Below are 17926 nucleotides of genomic sequence, written 5' to 3'. Positions count from 1 at the left end.
GGTAGCCCAAGAAGAGCCTCCATCCTTGGCTAGCAAGAAGCAGCCCAATCTACTTGGCTTTCCCAAAACACCAGACACTTACCCATTAAGACACTCAACAGCTTCTGAACTCTGGAGTTGACTCCGACGATCCGGTAGAGCCCTTGTTCATTGATCCCTGGGAAGAACAAAAAGCTTATCAGGAGGATGTCCCAAGAGCTACATCAACAGGTCCCAGGCCCAAGGTGTTTCTCAGCAAAGGGGACTGCCCCAGAACATCACAGGGTTCATCTGATGTGGCTCTGCCAGGGTTAATGGGAGGCCTCATGAAAAGAGCAGATCAGTGATTGCTCTGCTACAAACAGCTCCACACCCACCCCCTAGTCCAAGACTATTTGGTGAAGCACACTACCTCTGGTCTCCACAGCATGGATGCACCTCTTGATGATGCTGAAGCCAATATTATCCAACTGGGCAGCTGGAAGGGAAGAAGAGAAAGAAGCCATGAACACTTCACCAAAGGGATGGCTTCACACTCAGCACAGTGCCCACCCCAACATCCCTGCTGCTGCTCACACCTACAGTGTCCTGCTGCCAAAACCAGAAGGGGAGGAAGAAGAGGAGATCAATGAGGTGTTTGGGCTGGAAAGGCACAATACAGAATTCTGCACCCAGAGAAGAGCAGAATGTGGATCCATCATCTCAGCATCTGCATCCCTCTGAGGCAGCACCTCCCATGCCTGCTTGGCAGCAGAGCCCTAGGCTCCATCAGGCTCCACCAGGCTCCATCAAGCACTTACCTCTGCAATGGTCAAAATACTAATTGAGGAGGAAATGAGATGACTCAAAGAGACCTTTGACTTTGACAACAGTTTGCTTGGAACAAAAGTGAATCCTAGATAACACAACAAACCTTGGAGATGGCACAGGAGGCAGCTTGCTTGATGAGTCCTAGGTCACCCCTACAAACCCTTCCAGCTCTCCACCCAGCTAACCAAGCCACCTATGAACAGCAGAGATGCCTCCATCTTGAGGCCACACTGGGGACCACTAAACCACTGCCCTCAGCACCACATCTAGACAGTTCTGAAACCCCTCCAGGAACAGGGACTCCACCACTGCCCTGGGCAGCCTGGGCCAGGCCTTGAGAACCCTTTTAAGGAAAAATGGTTCCTCATGTCCAACCTAAACATCCCATGGTGCAACTTGAGGCCATTTCTTCTTGTCCTATCACTTGTTCCTTGAGAGAAGAGACCAATCCCCACCTGGCTCCAACATCCCTTCAGGGAGTTGTGGAGAGGCAGAAGCCCTTCAGCCTCACTCAGGCTTATGCAGAAGAGCTGGCTTTGACCTTCTGTTGCTGGAGTCAGCAAGGCTGCCTGAGGCTGAGCAGAGCTGACTCAGTGCTCCCTCCCCCCATGCTCTGATTTGCCTTATCAACAAAGAATTAAGGGATTAAAGAGAAATAAGCTGCAAGGAAAAACAGAGCTGGAGGAGAGCAGGTCAGGAGCACTAGGAGGATGATGTCACAGCAAGGTCAGATCAGTGCCTGTGTGCAACAGCTGTGAGACAAGAGATGTGTGTCACCTTTGCTGAGGGACAATGTTTCTCTGTGTGAATTCTGCAGCTCAGTTAGGCTGCCTGGGTGAAAAACCTGTGACGACCACACAGGTCACCCATGGCAGCCATGCTCTTCCTCCCTCCAAACATCTCCTGCAGCTGTAAAGCTTTACCACAGAATCCCAGAATCCCAACAAGGTGGTGGTTGGAGATCATCCCAACCCCCCAAGGCTAGTGGGGGTTGGAGATCATCCAGTCTAACCTCTCTGCTAAAGCAGGGGCACCCACAGCAGCTTACTCAGGATCACAATGGCCAGCTGGGTTTGGAATCTCCCCAGAGAAGGAGACTCCACAACCTCTCTGGGCAGCCTGCTCCAGGGCTCCAGCACCCTCACGCCAAAGAATCTTCTCCTCCAGCACCCTCACACCAAAGAATCTTCTCCTCCTGTTCAGATGGAACCTCCTGGATCCAGTTGGTGCCTGTTGCCCCTTGTCCTGTCACTGATTATCTAGTCCAACCCTCCTGCAGTTACAGCAGGGCCATCTGCAACTAGAGCAGGAAGCTCAGAGTCCCAAACAACCTCACCTGCAATGGTTCCAGGGATGGGGCATCTCCCACCTCTCTGGGAAATCTGGCTCTTAATCTCACCACCTTCAATGTCAAACATTTTTTCCTCCTCTCCAGTCTGAATCTCCTTCTTTTAGTTTAACCAGCACCCCTTGTCCTGTCACAACAGGCCCTGATCAAGTCTGTCCCCAGCTTTCTTACAGGCCCCTGTAAGCACTGAAAAGCCACCAGAGGGTCTCCCTGGAGCCTTCTCTTCTCCAGGCTGAACAACCCCAACTCTCTCAGGATGGCTTCCCAGCAGAGGGCTTCCAGCCCTCTCATCATTGCTGTGGCCCTCAGAGCAGGACAAGTCTTCCTGGTTTGCAAATTAGTGCACCTAAATTCCTCAGGCTGTGGCTGTTGATGGACGCCCACTCACCCCCACCATTCACCACCACCTCCTCCCAGCTCCCAAAGAAGATTAAGATAAGCCACCTTTTGGGTCAGTGACCATCTGGCCACCCAGCAGGATCCAAAAGCTCCATGAAATTAAGACAGTGGCCAAGAGCAGATCTCACTGCAGCACTGTGAGTGCCACAGGTAGGGGCAGGAAGCAGAGGAGTTTTCAGGGACAGAAACTGCATCTGGACTCCACTCCATCACCATACTCATGGTCCTTATGGGAAGCTGGCACACAGCCAGACTCAAATCAATCTCAACTGTGGCTGGTGAGACAAGCAGTTCACCACAGACATGGTTTTAATGAGGGCTACAGCAGAGTCAGATGTTTGAACACACCAGCAGCAGCCCCAGTCAGAAGCGTATGTGAAGATAATTGCCACCAGATGGTTCAGGAGAACCTGCTGCTGCATCAGCATCCAGCCAAGGGTGCCAAAGCTGGAGGAGGAGACTCTACAGAGCAGACAAGGCAGATTTTCATGGTGGTTGAGCACTGGAACAGCAACAGGATAAGGGGCAATGGACACAATCCAGAACCCATGAGGTTCCATCTGAACAGAAGGAGAAACTTCTTTGGTGTGAGGGTGCTGGAGCCCTGGAGCAGGCTGCTCAGAGAGGCTGTGGAGTCTCCTGCTCTGGAGAGCTTCCAGACCCACCTGGCCACTGTAATGCTGGGCAAGCTGCTGTGGGTGCTTTAGCAGGGGGTTGGAGTGGATGATCTCCAGAGGTCCCTTCCAACACCCCCATGCTGGGATTTTTCTCACATTTAAGGTGGACCATCGAAAGGGAAGAGGTACTAAAAGACAGGAAACTCTGGCAAAGCCTCCTTGGCCGATGAAACCCCAGCTTTGTCTGCTGAAGATGTACAGGGGGCAACTTGGCATTGGGTGTCTTCAGCAAGGTCCTGCTGAGTTTTGCCAAAAGCAAACAGCCTGGGAGTGAAAAGCCTGGGTGAAGAACAACCACCCAGACAGCCCTTACCTGAGGAACCCCCAAAGAAGCATTTAGGAGCCCCAACTTGGGACCCATTGCAAGACTGGCAGCTGAAGACTGGGATCAAATGATACAACCAACCCTGGGAAAGCCATGGACTCACTTGACTCGAGCTCTCACCGTCTCCAAAGGGCTGCTGCTGTTTTGCAGGATGACTCCAGCCTAAGTCACAGCCCCAGGAGGGTTTCTGGCTGACAGCACGTAAAAGGGGAAGGCCATGGTGTGATAAATGCTTCTTTCAGAAGCAGTCATTACTTCACCAGCTGCTTCACCAACCCTTCCTCCCACCCCCATCCCTAATGTCTGCTCTGTTTTTGCATCACCCCCCAGCCAAGCTTAGAAAATGGTTCTTTGAACACCCTTCTTGAACCAGATCACCACAGATTGTCCTGGGAATACACAGCAGTGACAGTTCATGGCCAGGGTTGGACAGAGTGGTGCAAGTCATGTTCTCTGTGCCTCTGTAGACTGGAGAAGAGATGGAGTTGTGAAGAAACTGAAGTGCTAGAGCATGTCCAGCAATGGGCAATGAAGCAGGTGAAGGGTCTGGAGAACAGGGCTGGTGAGGAGCAGCTGAGGGACCTGGGGGCATTCAGTCTGGAGAAGAGGAGGCTGAGAGGAGACCTCATTGCTCTCTACAACTCCCTGAAAGGAGGTTGGAGCCAGGTGGGGTTGGTCTCTTCTCCCTAGTATCAGGTGATAGAAGGAGAGGAAATGGCCTGACATTGTGTTGATGGTTGGACTTAATGATCCTGGAGGTCTTTTCCAACCAAAACAGTTCCATGATTCTATGATGCAGAACTCATAGCCAGCTGAGGCATCAGCCATAGGAACATAAGGCACAGCATTTAGGTCTGTGAGGATCATGTGGGTTGCACAAAGCCAAGTGGAACATCTATGGGATGAGATGGCACAGAGAACCACCAGGGAAGGAAGAAGCCACATCAAGAGCAGAAAGGATGAAGAGCCTGCTTTGTGCAAGGGCTGGAAATGGGGATGAGGAACATCAGGTGCCAATGACACCCATTACTGTGAGGGAAAAGCTTCTGCTCAAGATGAAAATACTCTGAGGCAGTCTAAAAATGAACCATTCACTAACCATCACCCTGGGGTTGGGCTCCTGCCTGACCAACAGCTTTGGGGGAAGGAGGGAAGGAATCAGGACTTTGACTACTGCAATTATGGCAATCAAACCTACTGGGAAATGGCTCCATTAAGGGGTTTTCAAACATAGGGCATAAGAGCCAGGACCAGGAGCAACCACTCCTCCAGGAGGAAAAACAACTGCTTGCTTGAGTCAGCTCTTTGATTGCCCAAACCATAATGAAAGCAGTGGGCTTTCTCAGAGGCTTTTGTTGACAATCCTCATCAAGCAGGACCTTCCTACTATTTATACTTTTGCTCCAACATCCCTTTGCAAAAGGCACCTTCATCCTCTAGATTTTGATTCAGAAGTGAGAGGTGCTTGGTTCAAGGTGCCACCTGCACCCACTGGATCCAAAAAGCAGAAGAAGCTGGTCCCAAGGCATGCCTGCCCCACTTCTGTGGCAAAGAACACAGGATGTGGGGTGAGCAGGAGGGGATGCACCCCAAAGTGCCAAGGAAACAGCTCAATACTGCTCTTCACGGTTCCAAGTCCCACCACAAAGGTTCTGCAGCTGTTCCCTACCAGTGCTGGATCCAGCTCCTCCCCAGGGCATTCCCCATAGCCACTGCTGGCCCAGGAGAGCACAGCACAGCCAGCAGATCAAACTCTCCTGCTGGCCCCCAAAGCCTGCACACCATGCAGCACAACCACCTTCCAGGGGTCTGTTTTGAACAGGCATACTTACTGCCTTCGCTTTGGTTGTCCTTGTTGGAGTTGTAGACCTGCAAAACACAAGAAGAAAGACTCATGAAAAGCATGGATCCACCTGAGAGGGGACTGATGACATATTTGGTGTCACCTTTACAGGTGACAGTAAAGGAGGACTTGCCTCAATCACAGAATCACAGAATATATCTGGTTGGAAGAGACCTCCAAGCTCATCCAGTCCAACCCTCGACCCAGCACTGAAGGGTCGACACTGAACCACGTCCCTAAGCACCAGGGACTGCTTGAACACACCCAGGGATGGTGACTCCACCACTGCCCTGGGCAGACCATTCCAATGCCTGATAAACCTCTCAGTGAAGAAGTATCATCCCCAGCAGCATGGTCCTCAAAGCCACTCAAGCCTTCTGCTTTCAATCCATCAGGTTGCCACAGCTTTGCAGTCCTGTCCCCCAAGCTCTTCTCAAAGATGCACATCAAGGTTATAAACTTCGAGCACAGCAGACAAATCCCTTTACACCTTATGGGCATCAGAGCAACAGCTGGTTGCTCTGATCTCAAGAATCTGATGACCCTTGAGGTGCCTTCCAAGCTGGCATTCTATGATCAGGCAAAGAGGAAAACAAATGTCATTCACATGGAGAGGACCTGAAATGCAGGAGGTTGAGGCAAGGCAAAGCACTGCCTGTGACAAAGCCATTCTCTGAACTAACTCTGGAGCTTCAGCCAAACACTTTCCTGCCTTCAGATATTGGTGACCTTCCTCCTATCTGAATCCCTACTGCAGCTTGGCTGCTCTTCTCCAGGCTCAACAGCTCCAGGGCTCTCAGCCTTTCCTCCTCACAGAGATGCTCCAGGCCCCTCAGCTTCTTCAGAGCCTCCACTGGACTCTCTCCAGTAGTTCCCTGTCCCTTTTGAACTGGGGAGCCCAGAACTGGACCCAGGACTCCAGATGTGGTTTCATCAGACAGAACATAAGGCAAGGAGAACCTCCCTTGTCCTGCTGGCCATGCTTTTCTTAATGCACCCCAGCAGACCATTTGCTTTCTTGGCCACAAGGACACATTGCTGGGTCATGGATAACTCATGGTCCATCACCCTTGGTCAGCCCAGGGCCCAAACTGCACACACACAGAGGCGCTCCCCAGCCTCCTGAGCTGGAGCCCAGCATGGCAGCATACAGCAGAACAGGAGTAAGGTCCTGTGTGGACTGCTGAACAAAGCTGGTGCTGTGCACACCCTTCCTCTGCTGGGAACAAAGCAGGGAGCCCCTTCCAGCGGCAGCAGCGCGGGGAGCCGCCGGAATCACACGGCACCTCCAGAAATAGCCACTGGGGAAGGAAAGGTTCCAAAGGCTCTGTTGATAGCAACAGACCAGGCAGCAACAGCCAACACAGCCCAGGGCAGCAGGGAGGAGCAGAGGCTTTGCTCTGCAACCAGACAGGAAAGTCCTTCTCCACCTCTCCCACCCCAGGCTCACAGTTCATGATACACACACGCAGGAGAGAGGTTCAGGGTCTGTGTGCTTCCTGGCATTCCCTGCTATTAGGATGTCCCCCAGGAGCTCCACTGGAGGTGTTCATGGCCAAGTTGGATGAGGCCTTGAGTAACCTGGTCTAGTGGGAGGTGTCCCTGTCCACAGCAGGGGGTTGGAACGTGATGATGTTTAAGGTCCCTTCCAACCCAAACCAGTTGATGAATCTATGAAAGATGAGGGCCAGCAGTCCTAGGTGACAGCCACAGAGGGATCTCCACCTGAGAAGGAACCCACCATTTCAATCACCTAGTCCCTGGAAGATTCCAGCTAATGCTCCTTCTACTGGTGCTGGGGCCTACCTCTCAACCCATTGAGACCCAAGCTTCTGAACAGAATGGGTCAAGTGCTGCCAGGTTTCCCTGGTCTCCCTGGAGGAGTTCAATGTTTGGAGAGCCCTAAGCAATAGGAGGAAATTCTGCAGTTGTGCAACTTCCTTCTGATTCATATTCAGAATGCCTCCAAACAACCATCAACGGGTTTCTCAGCTTGCAGCTCAGAAGATACACAGGCCAAAAAATAAAGTATAAATAGGAATCATTCTCTTCCTTCAAAGCTGGTAGCCCCAACGTGGCTTGACAGCCACCCAAAGATAATGTTGTGAGGACACGGGCAGGAGAAGCTCAGACCTTTTACAGGGCTGTTTTGCAACTTTTTAATAAAGGCAAAGAAAATGGGGTGAAAAGCAGCATGCAGGCTGGAGGCCAGCCACTCAGACTGACTCAGATGGCCTAGGAGGGCTGGACCAGGCTGCCCAAAGAGGTTGTGGGGTCTTCTTCCTTTCTGGGGAGATTCCCAACCATGAAGCCAGGTGGAGGTCGGTCCCTTCTTCTAAGGAAGAACCATAGGACAAGAAGAAATTACCTCAAATTGCACCAGGGGAAGCTTAGGTTGGCCATGAGGAACAATTTCCTCCCCAAAAGCGTTGTCAAGACCTGGCCCAGGCTGCCCAGGGCAGTGGTGGAGTCCTTAATCCCTGAAGGGGTTTCAAAGCCCTGGAGATGTGGTGCTGAGGGACATGATTCAGTGGTGAGCTGGCAGTGCTGGGTTGGACTCATGGATCTGAAAGGTCTCTTCCAACCAAAACAGTTCTGTGAGGGAGGGAAAGGAGGAAGGAGGGAGGGAGGGAAAGGAGGAAGGAGGGAGGGAGGGAAAGGAGGAAGGAGGGAGGGAGGGAAAGGAGGAAGGAGGGAGGGAGGGAAAGGAGGAAGGAGGGAGGGAGGGAAAGGAGGAAGGAGGGAGGGAGGGAAAGGAGGAAGGAGGGAGGGAGGGAAAGGAGGAAGGAGGGAGGGAGGGAAAGGAGGAAGGAGGGAGGGAGGGAAAGGAGGAAGGAGGGAGGGAGGGAAAGGAGGAAGGAGGGAGGGAGGGAAAGGAGGAAGGAGGGAGGGAGGGAAAGGAGGAAGGAGGGAGGGAGGGAAAGGAGGAAGGAGGGAGGGAGGGAAAGGAGGAAGGAGAACTGGAGCATGCCAGGCAGGATCCTCTTGCACCTGACACCCCAGCAAGCTTGGCACAGCACTGCAGAGCTCCAATGCTGGGACACAGCCCAGCAGCAGGGTGCCAGCAGGGCTCAGAGCAGGAAGGCTGCTGTACAAAAAAGCACATTTCCTTGTTCAGAGCAGGACACCTGGCAACCTTGATGAAATCAGCCCTTGTTCCTGGCTCTGCCTTATCAGCCCTGCTCTATTTCTGTCCCAGAGCCAGGTTTGGATACTACAGGCAGGATTTTCAGAGCTTGACTCTGCTGTGTTGTGGCTACAAATAACCCTCCCAGCTCTGTCAGCCAGAGGGACGTAGACAGCAGGGAGATCTTTCCCAGCCCACGTCCCTGCGGGAGGAGGGGAGGAAGAAAATCTGCCTTGCTTCCCAAGTGAGAGACTTGGCAGGGCAGCAGAAACCTGCTGTGAAATGCTGCTTTATGTCACTCAGCACAGGGCTGTGCATTTGGAAGAGGGTGGCCCAGGGTCCCTGGCAGCTCCTGTTTTTCTTCCTTCCTTCCCTCCCTTCTGACCTAGTGCTCATCATCAACACCCCACCACCTCACTTCCCTCTTTCTTTCTCCTCCTCCTCCTTCCTTCCAATACCACTTTCAGCTCAAGACTGAATTTCAGCCTCAGCCTGATTAAAAGAAATCCAAAAAAACCCCAAATTCAATAGAAAATTTCTCAGAAGTGAAGCATCTTGGGGGCTTGAATTCTCCACACGGGTCTTGCTCTTCTGCCCCTCCAATCTGAACCAAAGGATGGTTCTAATTAAAACCAAGCCCAGGTTTTATTACAAGTGCAGGCATTCCCCAGAGCCTTCACAGCTGGAGCTGGCTGGGCTCCTGGCCAGCCATCTGCACTGCTGAGCTCAGCCTGGTTATACAACCCTTTGTCTTTGTCACCCAAGACAAAAATTACCTGGCTCAAACCAAGGAAATGATCACCTGGGTGAAACCATCAAGCTACCACATCTTGGTGGGAACTGGCAAGCAGGCAGCAGATACTTGGGGAGAGGGAAAGAAACAAAGGGGATAGGTGGAAGTGGTGGGCAACAAAGCATGACAGAGCAGCCTCTGGAACAATGGAGCTAAAGGTCAAGTGGCTGAGAAAAAGACATTTTTGGAATAACTAAAGTTTGACAGAGCAGAGTTTTGGAGCAAGTCAAGAATAATCATGTCAAGAATTTAGGAGTCTTGGGGAACTTTGTGGTGTCAAAAATAGAATTAACCAGGTTGGATCATCAAGTGCAACCCATCACCCAACACCATCTAATCAACTAAACCACGGCACCAAGTGCCTCATCCAGGCTCCTCTTAAACACCACCAGTGATGGTGACTCCACCAACTCCCTGGGCAGCCCATGCCAACAGCCAATCACTCTATCTGTGAAGAACTTCTTCCTAACCTCCAGCCTAAACCTCCCCTGGTGCAGCTTGAGACTGTGTCCTCTTGTTCTGGTGCTGGTTGCCAGTAGGGCAGAGACATTCAGACCACTCAAGTGACCGATTCAAAGTGAAAACTTCTACTGGTAGCTCAGGAGCTCCCCTTCAGTTTTCTAGGATGCTTGAGCAAGAACTTGCACATCCTCCTCCAGCAGCTATCTGCTCTGGAGGACAGCCAGCCCCTCGCTATGGCTCCCTCCACACCCTTCCTCCTGTCAACGTCTGCTGAGAAAAGCCGCCCGAGCACATCAAAACCCATCTGAAATGCTGCTCTCATCCTTGTGGGTGACTTTAACCTGCCAGACATCTGCTGGGAACTTAACTCAGCAGAGAGGAGCAGTCCAGAAGGTTCTTGAGAGTGCATGGAGGACAGCTTCCTGATGCAGCTGTTAAGTGAGCCTACCAGGGGTCAGGCCCTGACTGACCTGCTGTTCTCAGAGAAGGGCTGGTGGGAGATGTGATGGTAGGAGGGTGGCCAGGGTGCAGCGACCATGAGACAGTGGAGTTTTCAATATGCAGGGGAATAAGGAGGAGCAATAACAGAACCCTCACTTTGGACTTCCAGACGGCAAACTTCAGCCTGTCTAAGCAACCAATTCAGAGTGGATGTAATCTACCTGGACTTCAGCAAGGCCACAACAACCCCATGCAGGGCTACAGGCTGGGGTCAGAGTGGCTGGAGAGTGGCCAGGCAGAGAGGGACCTGGGGGTACTGGCTGAACATGAGCCAGCACTGTGTCCAGGTGGCCAAGAAGGCCAATGGCATCCTGGCCTGCATCAGAAACAGTGTGGCCAACAGGAGCAGGGAAGTCATTGTGCCCTGTGCTCAGCACTGGTTAGGCCACACCTTGAGTACTGTGTCCAGTTCTGGGCCCCTCAGTTTAAGAAGGATATTAAGACACTTGAACATGTCCAGAGAAGGGCAATGAGGCTGGGGAGAGGCCTCGAGCACAGCCCTGTGAGGAGAGGCTGAGGGAGCTGGGGTTGTTTAGCCTGGAGAAGAGGAGGCTCAGGGGAGACCTTATTGCTCTCTACAACTACCTGAAGGGAGGTTGTAGCCAGGAGGGGGTTGGTCTCTTCTCCCAGGCAACTGGCACCAGAACAACAGGACACAGTCTCAAGCTGTGCCAGGGGAAGTTTAGGCTGGAGGTGAGGAGAAAGTTCTTCACAGAGAGAGTTGTTAGCCATAGGAATGTGCTGCCCAGGGAGGTGATGGAGGGGATTGGACGTGGCACTTGGTGCCATGGTTTAGCAGTCATGAGGTGCTGGGTGACAGGTTGGACTTCATGATCTCTGAGGTTTTTTCCCAGCCTTACTGATTCTATGAGTCTATGATCTTAACTTTTAAACTGTATCACAGCCATGCCTCATCTTCCACCTCCATGAGGAGGTTTGGCACTGCCCAGTACTTCTGAACCATTGTTCAGAGAGGTTTCATGCCACAGCTGCAACATCTTTGAGGTGAGACCACTTTTAGCCCTTGGTTTGGACAGGCTCTTGTGGGTTGGCCATCAGGCCATGCATGCCAGCCACACAAATCATTGTGGGAACTCACAGGCTCTGAGAAGGTCAAGCAGAAAAGGGACCACAATCCTACCAGCCCTGCCCACTGCAGCCAAGGAGACTTCTGTAAGCTCTCAGCAGCTGCAGAGGTGATTTCTTGGAGCTGTTCTTGAGCTTGTAGTGCCCCTCCATAGAATCACAAACTGGTTTGGATAGAAAGGGACCTTTAAAGGTCACCTAGTCCAGCCCCCTGAGGTCAGCAGGGGCATCTGCAAGTGAAACATCAGGAACAGGCCCAAGAGACTTCTCTTGAATTTTAAACCAGAAGTTCTGGAAAAGGAAAATCATATCCCAAAATCATTGCTGGGTTGTTATCACAGAATCCCATTGGGGGGGATCTGGAAGGGACTTCTGGAGATCATCCACTCCAAACCCCCTGCTCAAACAGGGGCACCCGCAGCAGCTTGTCCAGGATCACCATGGCCAGGTGGGGTTGGATAGTCTCTAGAGAAGGAGACTCCACAACCTCTCTGGGCAGCCTGCTCCAGGGCTGCAGCACCCTCAGACTCCTGTTCAGGTGGAGCCTCCTGAGTTCCAGTTTGTGCCACTTGTCCCTTTCCTGTCACTGGGCACCACTGAGAAGAGCCCAGCCCCATCCTTTCTACATGTTTCTTCAGATGTCTGCTGCAGTAATTCTCAGCAGAGGTGATGTAAGAGCAGAGAGAAAAGGAAAGTGAAGAACTCTGCTCTCTGTCTCCAACCAAGGCTGCCAGCACAGCTGGATAGATGCAGCCGGAGGGTGCACAGCTGGGTTCCCACCACAGCCCTGTAACAAGATCACTTGATGCAACCTCTTCCAAAGCTGCTCCTCCTGTCCAGGCCCAGACTCACAGACAAGTCACCACTCGTCACCCAGCCATCCTGCAAGTCAGGTTTGATCAAGCAGCTTTCTCCAGGGACTCTGCAAACTCCAATCACCTCTGGCCACTGCACCTCCCTGCTGGCCCGAAGGAAGAGAGCAGCAGGGACTGCAGCAGAGGCAGTGGGGGATTCACAGATGGGGTTGGGCTGGAAGGCACCTTCAAGATCATCTAGATCCAATCCCCCTGCCATGGGAAGGGACACCTTCCACTAGCCCAGGCTGCTCAAGGCTCATGCATCCTGGCCTCAAACACCTCCAGGAGGGGCATCTACAACCTCCCAGGAAACCTCTTCCACACACACTGGTGTTGTTTCATGTCCTGAGGTCTGTGGCCAGACTAACACTCAGGCCCCCAGCCTTTGCTCCTCCACATGACCCAAACAGCTTCTTAAGCAAAGGACAAAAAGCTGTCAGGGTGGTGCAGCAGAAACTCTGGCTGGGTTAGTCACCAACCACTGAAGCAGCTTTTGCTGGAGCCCTCAGTAAAAGCCTGGAATCAAGGCTTAGGACCTCCCTGGCTTAAGAGCTTTAGAAACACAACAGAAGTTCATAAACTCGGTGCAAAGCTGCTACTCCAGGCTTCACATGGCTTAGAGCCCTGGAGAGGGAGAAACAGCAGCACTGGAAGCATGAGATCATAGAATGCAACAGGTTGGAAGGGACCATCAAAGGTGATCTTGACTAACCCCCCTGCAGTGAGCAGGGACATCTATGTCAGAGATAAAAAACTAAGACAGAATCTGACAAGTTGCCACTTGCTATAGAATAGAATAGAATAGAATAGAATAGAATAGAATAGAATAGATCAGACCAGACCAGACCAGACCAGACCAGATCAGACCAGGTTGGAAGAGACCTTCAAGATCATTGCGTCCAACCTATCATCCAACACCGTCTAATCAGCTAACCCATGGCACCAAGCACCCCATCCAGTCTCTTCCTAAACACCTCCAGGGATGGTGACTCCACCACCTCCCCAGGCAGCACATTCCAATGGCCAGCCACTCTTTCTGTGAAGAATTTCTTCCTAACATCCAGCCTAAACCTCTCCTGGCACAGCTTGAGACTGTGTCCTCTTGTTCTGGTGCTGGTTGCCTGGGAGAAGAGACCAACCCTCACCTGGCTACAACCTCCCTTCAGGTAGTCGTAGAGAGCAATAAGGTCTCCTCTGAACCTCCTCTTCTCCAGGCTAAGCAACCCCAGCTCCCTTAGCCTCTCCTCACAGGGCTTGTGTTCCAGACCCCTCCCCAGCTTTGTTGCCCTTCCCTGGACACCTTCCAGCAACTCAACATCTTTCCTAAACTGAGGGGCCCAGATCTGGACACAGTACTCAAGGTGTGGCCTAACCAGAGCTGAGTACAGGGGCACAATTGACTTCCCTACTTCTGCTGGCCACTGTTCCTGATGCAGGCCAGGATGCCATTGGCCTTCTCAGCCACCTGGGCACACTGCAGGCTCATGTTCAGCCTACCATCAACCAGTACCCCCAGGTCCCTCTCTGCCTGGCTGCTCTCCAGCCACTCTGACCCCAGCTTGTAGCACTGCATGGGGTTGCTGTGGCCAATGTGCAGAACCCAGCACTTAGATGTGGAAGCCCAGATTGATTCTCTGAGGATCCTCTTCCAGCAGCTTGTCCCCCAAAAATGACAAAGAACTTTCAGGGGGAAAAAAGAAAAAATAAAAGAAAGAATAAAAAAAGAAGTCTTGAAAGGTTGGACAACAAAAAGCCAAAGCAGGAGCTCCACTGGGCCAGGTTCTGCAGCTAAGCCAACGTGTTGTAGCTCCATGGAGACAGCACCTTGCTGCTGTCGGAGGCAGCTGGGATGCTCCCAGGTGGTGTGAGACTGCAGCTCCAGTTCAGGGAAAGTTCACTGGGTTGTCTGGATTGGGGAGGAGATTAGAGGCAAAGAGGAAAAGCAAACAGTAGAAACCCAGAGATGGAGAGAAAAATGCCCTGATCAGTACAGACAGACAGGGAGGTGGAGAAGCAGCAACTGGAGTGAGCCAGGAGATGGAAAGCAGAACAGAAACCATTTGCCATAATCGAGCAAACCCAGAAAGGACAAAGGCAATGGAAAAGCTGCAAGATAAAGCAGACCCAAAGAAGCATCCTCTCTGGAGAGCCCACAGGAAGACACATCTGGGGACCAAGGGAGTACAGAGATCAGCATGGTAAAGGTTATGAGGAAACATGCTGAGGAGACCAAGCCCTAGAGAGCACCAGAAGAGCCAACATGATGATCACTCCAACACCTTGGCCACCTCTCCCATGCAAGGAAAACAGCCAAAGGCCACCATCTGTAGTCAGAAGATGTTCTGGGTGAAGATTGCTCTCTACTAACTCCCTTTTCTCACTGACTACCAAGTTAACAGTCACAACCTTCAGAGAAAAGCTCTGCTGACATCATTCCATCTGAAAGGAAAAGAAGCTTTGGTGTGAGGGTGCTGCAGCCCTGCAGCAGGCTGCCCAGAGATGTTGTGGAGTCTCCTCCTCTGGAGGGATTCCAACCCCACCTGGCCATTTTGATCCTGTACAAGCTGCTGTGGGTCCCCTGCTTTAGCAGGGGGGTTGAAGTGGATGATCTCCAGAGGTCCTTTCCAACACCACCACGCTAGGATTCTCAGTAATCAAAGTGGTTGCTTCCCATGTCCTGCCAGATGCTGGTGGAGCAGCAGCAACTCTAAACACATCCTAAGCACAAACCCCTGGACCCTGTCTCCAATAAAGAGGGTTCACAAGTTCTGCTGGACACACTTAGCCAAAGAGACAAAGAGAGCAGCACCAAAACCAATATAGAAGCAAATGAATCATGGAATGCCAGGTTGGAAGGGACCCCAAGGATCACCTGGTCCAACCTTCCTAAGCAACAGGGGAATTGAGCTGGCCCAGCACCTGGCCAAGTGACACTTAAAGCTGTCCAGTGTAGGGGACACCACCACTTCCCCTGGGAGATGATTCCAAGGTCCAGCTGCTCTCAGGGGGAAACATTTTCTCCTGGAGTCCAATGGGAATCACCCCAGCAGTAACTTGTCCCCATCACCTCTTGTCTTTTCCTCCTGATAGTCACCCTCTCCATCCTCCTGGCAGTCACCCTTTATGTACTGGTCCGTGGTGGTGAGGTCTCCACTAAGCCTTCTCAAGGCTGTACAAATCCAGCTCTCTCAGCCTCTTCTCATGGACTGGAGCTTCCAGTCCTCTGATCATTCTGGTGGCCCTAATGAGGGCCGTAAGAAATTAACTCTAGGAGCAGGAGATCACAGACACATAGAATGGGCTTGGGTTTGAAGGGACCTCAGAAGTCATCTACTCTAACCCCCTGTCATGAGAAGGGACACCTTCCACTAGACCAGGCAGTGCAAGGCCTCATCCAGTCTGGCTTTGAATATCTGCAGGGAGGGAACATCCACAACCTCCCTGGGCAACCTGTTTCAGAGAAAACAAATGAGAATCCAGAGATGAAACGCGTTCCAAGGATGAAGCAGGCCTGCAGCTCCCAGCGAGCCCAGCACCATAGGAGGAGGCTGGGAAGGCATGAGGCTGGTGCCCAACAGTCCCCCAAGGCAGCTTGGGTGCTGAGCCCAAGTCCTTCAAATGGATTTGTTTTCTGAATGAGCCAAAATGACAGGAATGCCGAGGTTGAAAGCGCTGGCCCGAGTTCAAAAGACATCATTGCCACTGGGAAATAAATCTCTCACCATTTGGGATAATTAGACAAGGGAAATGAAAAAGAATTGCAGAAAGAATTCCCAGAAGCAATATCAGAGGAGGAGGTGGGGGCCAGGGTGCTGCACGTTGGACAGGAATGCAAGGCTGGGCTTGGTGCTTCCACTGAGGCTTGCTACCAACCCCAGCACCACCTCTGCAGGGCAGCGACACCACTGAGCCCCAGCATCACCCAGCAGCTGGCAGATGGGGAGCCTGGCCGAGGGGCAAGGACCAGCACTGTGGTATGGTGCTGGGACCTTCTTCTCTGGAGAGATTCCAAGCTCACCTGGACATTGGAGTAGATAATCCCTGAGGTCCCTTTCAACCTAAGCCAATCTATTCTGTGATTCTGTGACTGTGATCCTGAACAAGCTGCTGTGGGTGCCCCTGCTTTAGCAGGGCATTGGCCTGGATCATCTCCAGAGGTCCCTTACAACCACCCCAAGCCTGGATCCAGAGGCATGCCCCAGGGTGGTGCCATCCTAGTGTCAATAGTCTTAGTGACATGCAGACAGAGCTTGCAAAGGGTCATGGCACCTGGCACCACACAGGCCATGTGGAGGAACCACCGGAGACCGCAAGGGGGGAAATGCCACAGGGAAGGCTCCTGTCCCATGGCCACCAGGCTGGAGGTGGGGTGGAGAGCTGCTGACCACACAATCACAGTATAACTTCAGCTGGAAGGGACCTTTAAGGTCATGGAGTCCAACCCTTAACCCAGCACTGCCAGGTCACCACTAAACCAGGTCCCTCAGCACCACATCTCCATGGTTTTGAAACCCCTCTTCCAGGGATGGGGACTCCACCACTGCCCTGGGCAGCCTGGGCCAGGCCTTAATGACCCTTTTGGGGAAGAAATTGTTCCTCATGTCCAACTTAAACCTTCCCTGGGGCAACTTGAGGCAATTTCCTCTTGTCCTGTCATTTGTTCCTTCAGAGAAGAGACCAACCCCCACCTCTCAGGGAGTTGTAGAGAGCCAGAAGGGCTCCCCTTAGCCTCCTTTTCTCCAGGCTGAACAGCCCCAGGTCCCTCAGCTGCTCCTCTATGTGTTTGCACCCTGGCATCTGTCAAAGGAACCTCCAGACTCCCCAACCTGGAGTGAGAGAAGATGATGGCAGTGGTAACCACAGAAACATCCAACCCCAGGCCTAGGGGCCACAGAAGGACAGGAGGAGGGGAAGGATCCTCATGGCTGGGGAGAAGTAGGAATCCTACAAGATTCACAGGTCTGCTTTCATCAGGATTAAGCATCAAAATCATCAGCTGCTTACCCTGGGGCAGCAGGAGACAAAAGACAGAGGAAGGGAAGAGTGAAGCAGCTCTGATTTTAGTCTGTGCCAGGTTTGGGGACAAACCTGGGCAACAAGCACATTCCCCACCTCGTGCAGCACAACCAGAGCTGGGTGGCAGCCATGAGCAGCTCAACTTCTGGGTCACATCGCTCCCCAAACTCACAGCCCTATGGGTGGCTGGGCAAGGGCAGCCCTGGACACTCCACAGACCCACCAGAGCAGAAGTGCAATGAGAGGGCTGGTCTCAGCTTGCCATCTAGTGGAGAGTGGCCACAGGTCCTTCCCCAGGCCACCCTGCTCCATTTTGTGCTGCCCATCCCCATGAGAACCTTTGCTCCCAAGGCAGTGAGGAGACCAAGGGTAGGAGACCCACTGCCCACCCCATCATGCCCTGGCTGAACAGAACTCCTAGAACCAAGGCCACCACGAAGTCCTGGCTGTGTTTGATAGACTTGGATTGCTTGAAAGCACAAAAATGGCAACCAAAGCAAAGTGAGCAAAGAGCAGCATGATGTAAGGAGCAGGGCAGCCCTGCTCAGATCCATCCACCTTTATCTCCTCTCCCAGGATCACAGCCAGCTGCATCTGCAGCTCAACTAACTTCTCTGTCACCACCCAAGGTTAAGGACCACGGATGAGCACAGCTCAAGAGGGACGTGACCTAACTTCTCTCATACCCTTAACCCTCTGTGTG

At 52.4% G+C, this 17926-nt stretch overlaps 1 protein-coding gene across 3 annotated transcripts in view; it reads right to left on the bottom strand.

The window, feature by feature from the left end:
• The window catches only part of ARHGAP26 (Rho GTPase activating protein 26), a 141457-nt gene that overhangs the window by 72343 nt on the left and 51188 nt on the right, over positions 1 to 17926 (bottom strand). For all 3 annotated transcript variants that reach the window (XM_068159030.1, XM_068159021.1, XM_068159012.1), the window contains exons 12-14: positions 5371 to 5407; positions 392 to 457; positions 83 to 157 (exon numbers count right to left, since the gene is read on the bottom strand). In XM_068159030.1, coding sequence (XP_068015131.1) covers positions 83 to 157; positions 392 to 457; positions 5371 to 5407 — 178 coding nt within the window. The remainder of the gene's footprint in view (positions 1 to 82; positions 158 to 391; positions 458 to 5370; positions 5408 to 17926) is intronic.

The sequence above is a fragment of the Melanerpes formicivorus genome, unplaced genomic scaffold (genome assembly GCF_026170545.1).
Source record: "Melanerpes formicivorus ecotype bairdi unplaced genomic scaffold, bMelFor1.0.p_v2 SCAF_2, whole genome shotgun sequence".
NCBI lineage: Eukaryota > Metazoa > Chordata > Aves > Piciformes > Picidae > Melanerpes > Melanerpes formicivorus.
The sequence above is the reverse complement of the archived record's forward strand: the minus strand, read 5'-3'. Positions and strand labels throughout refer to the sequence as shown.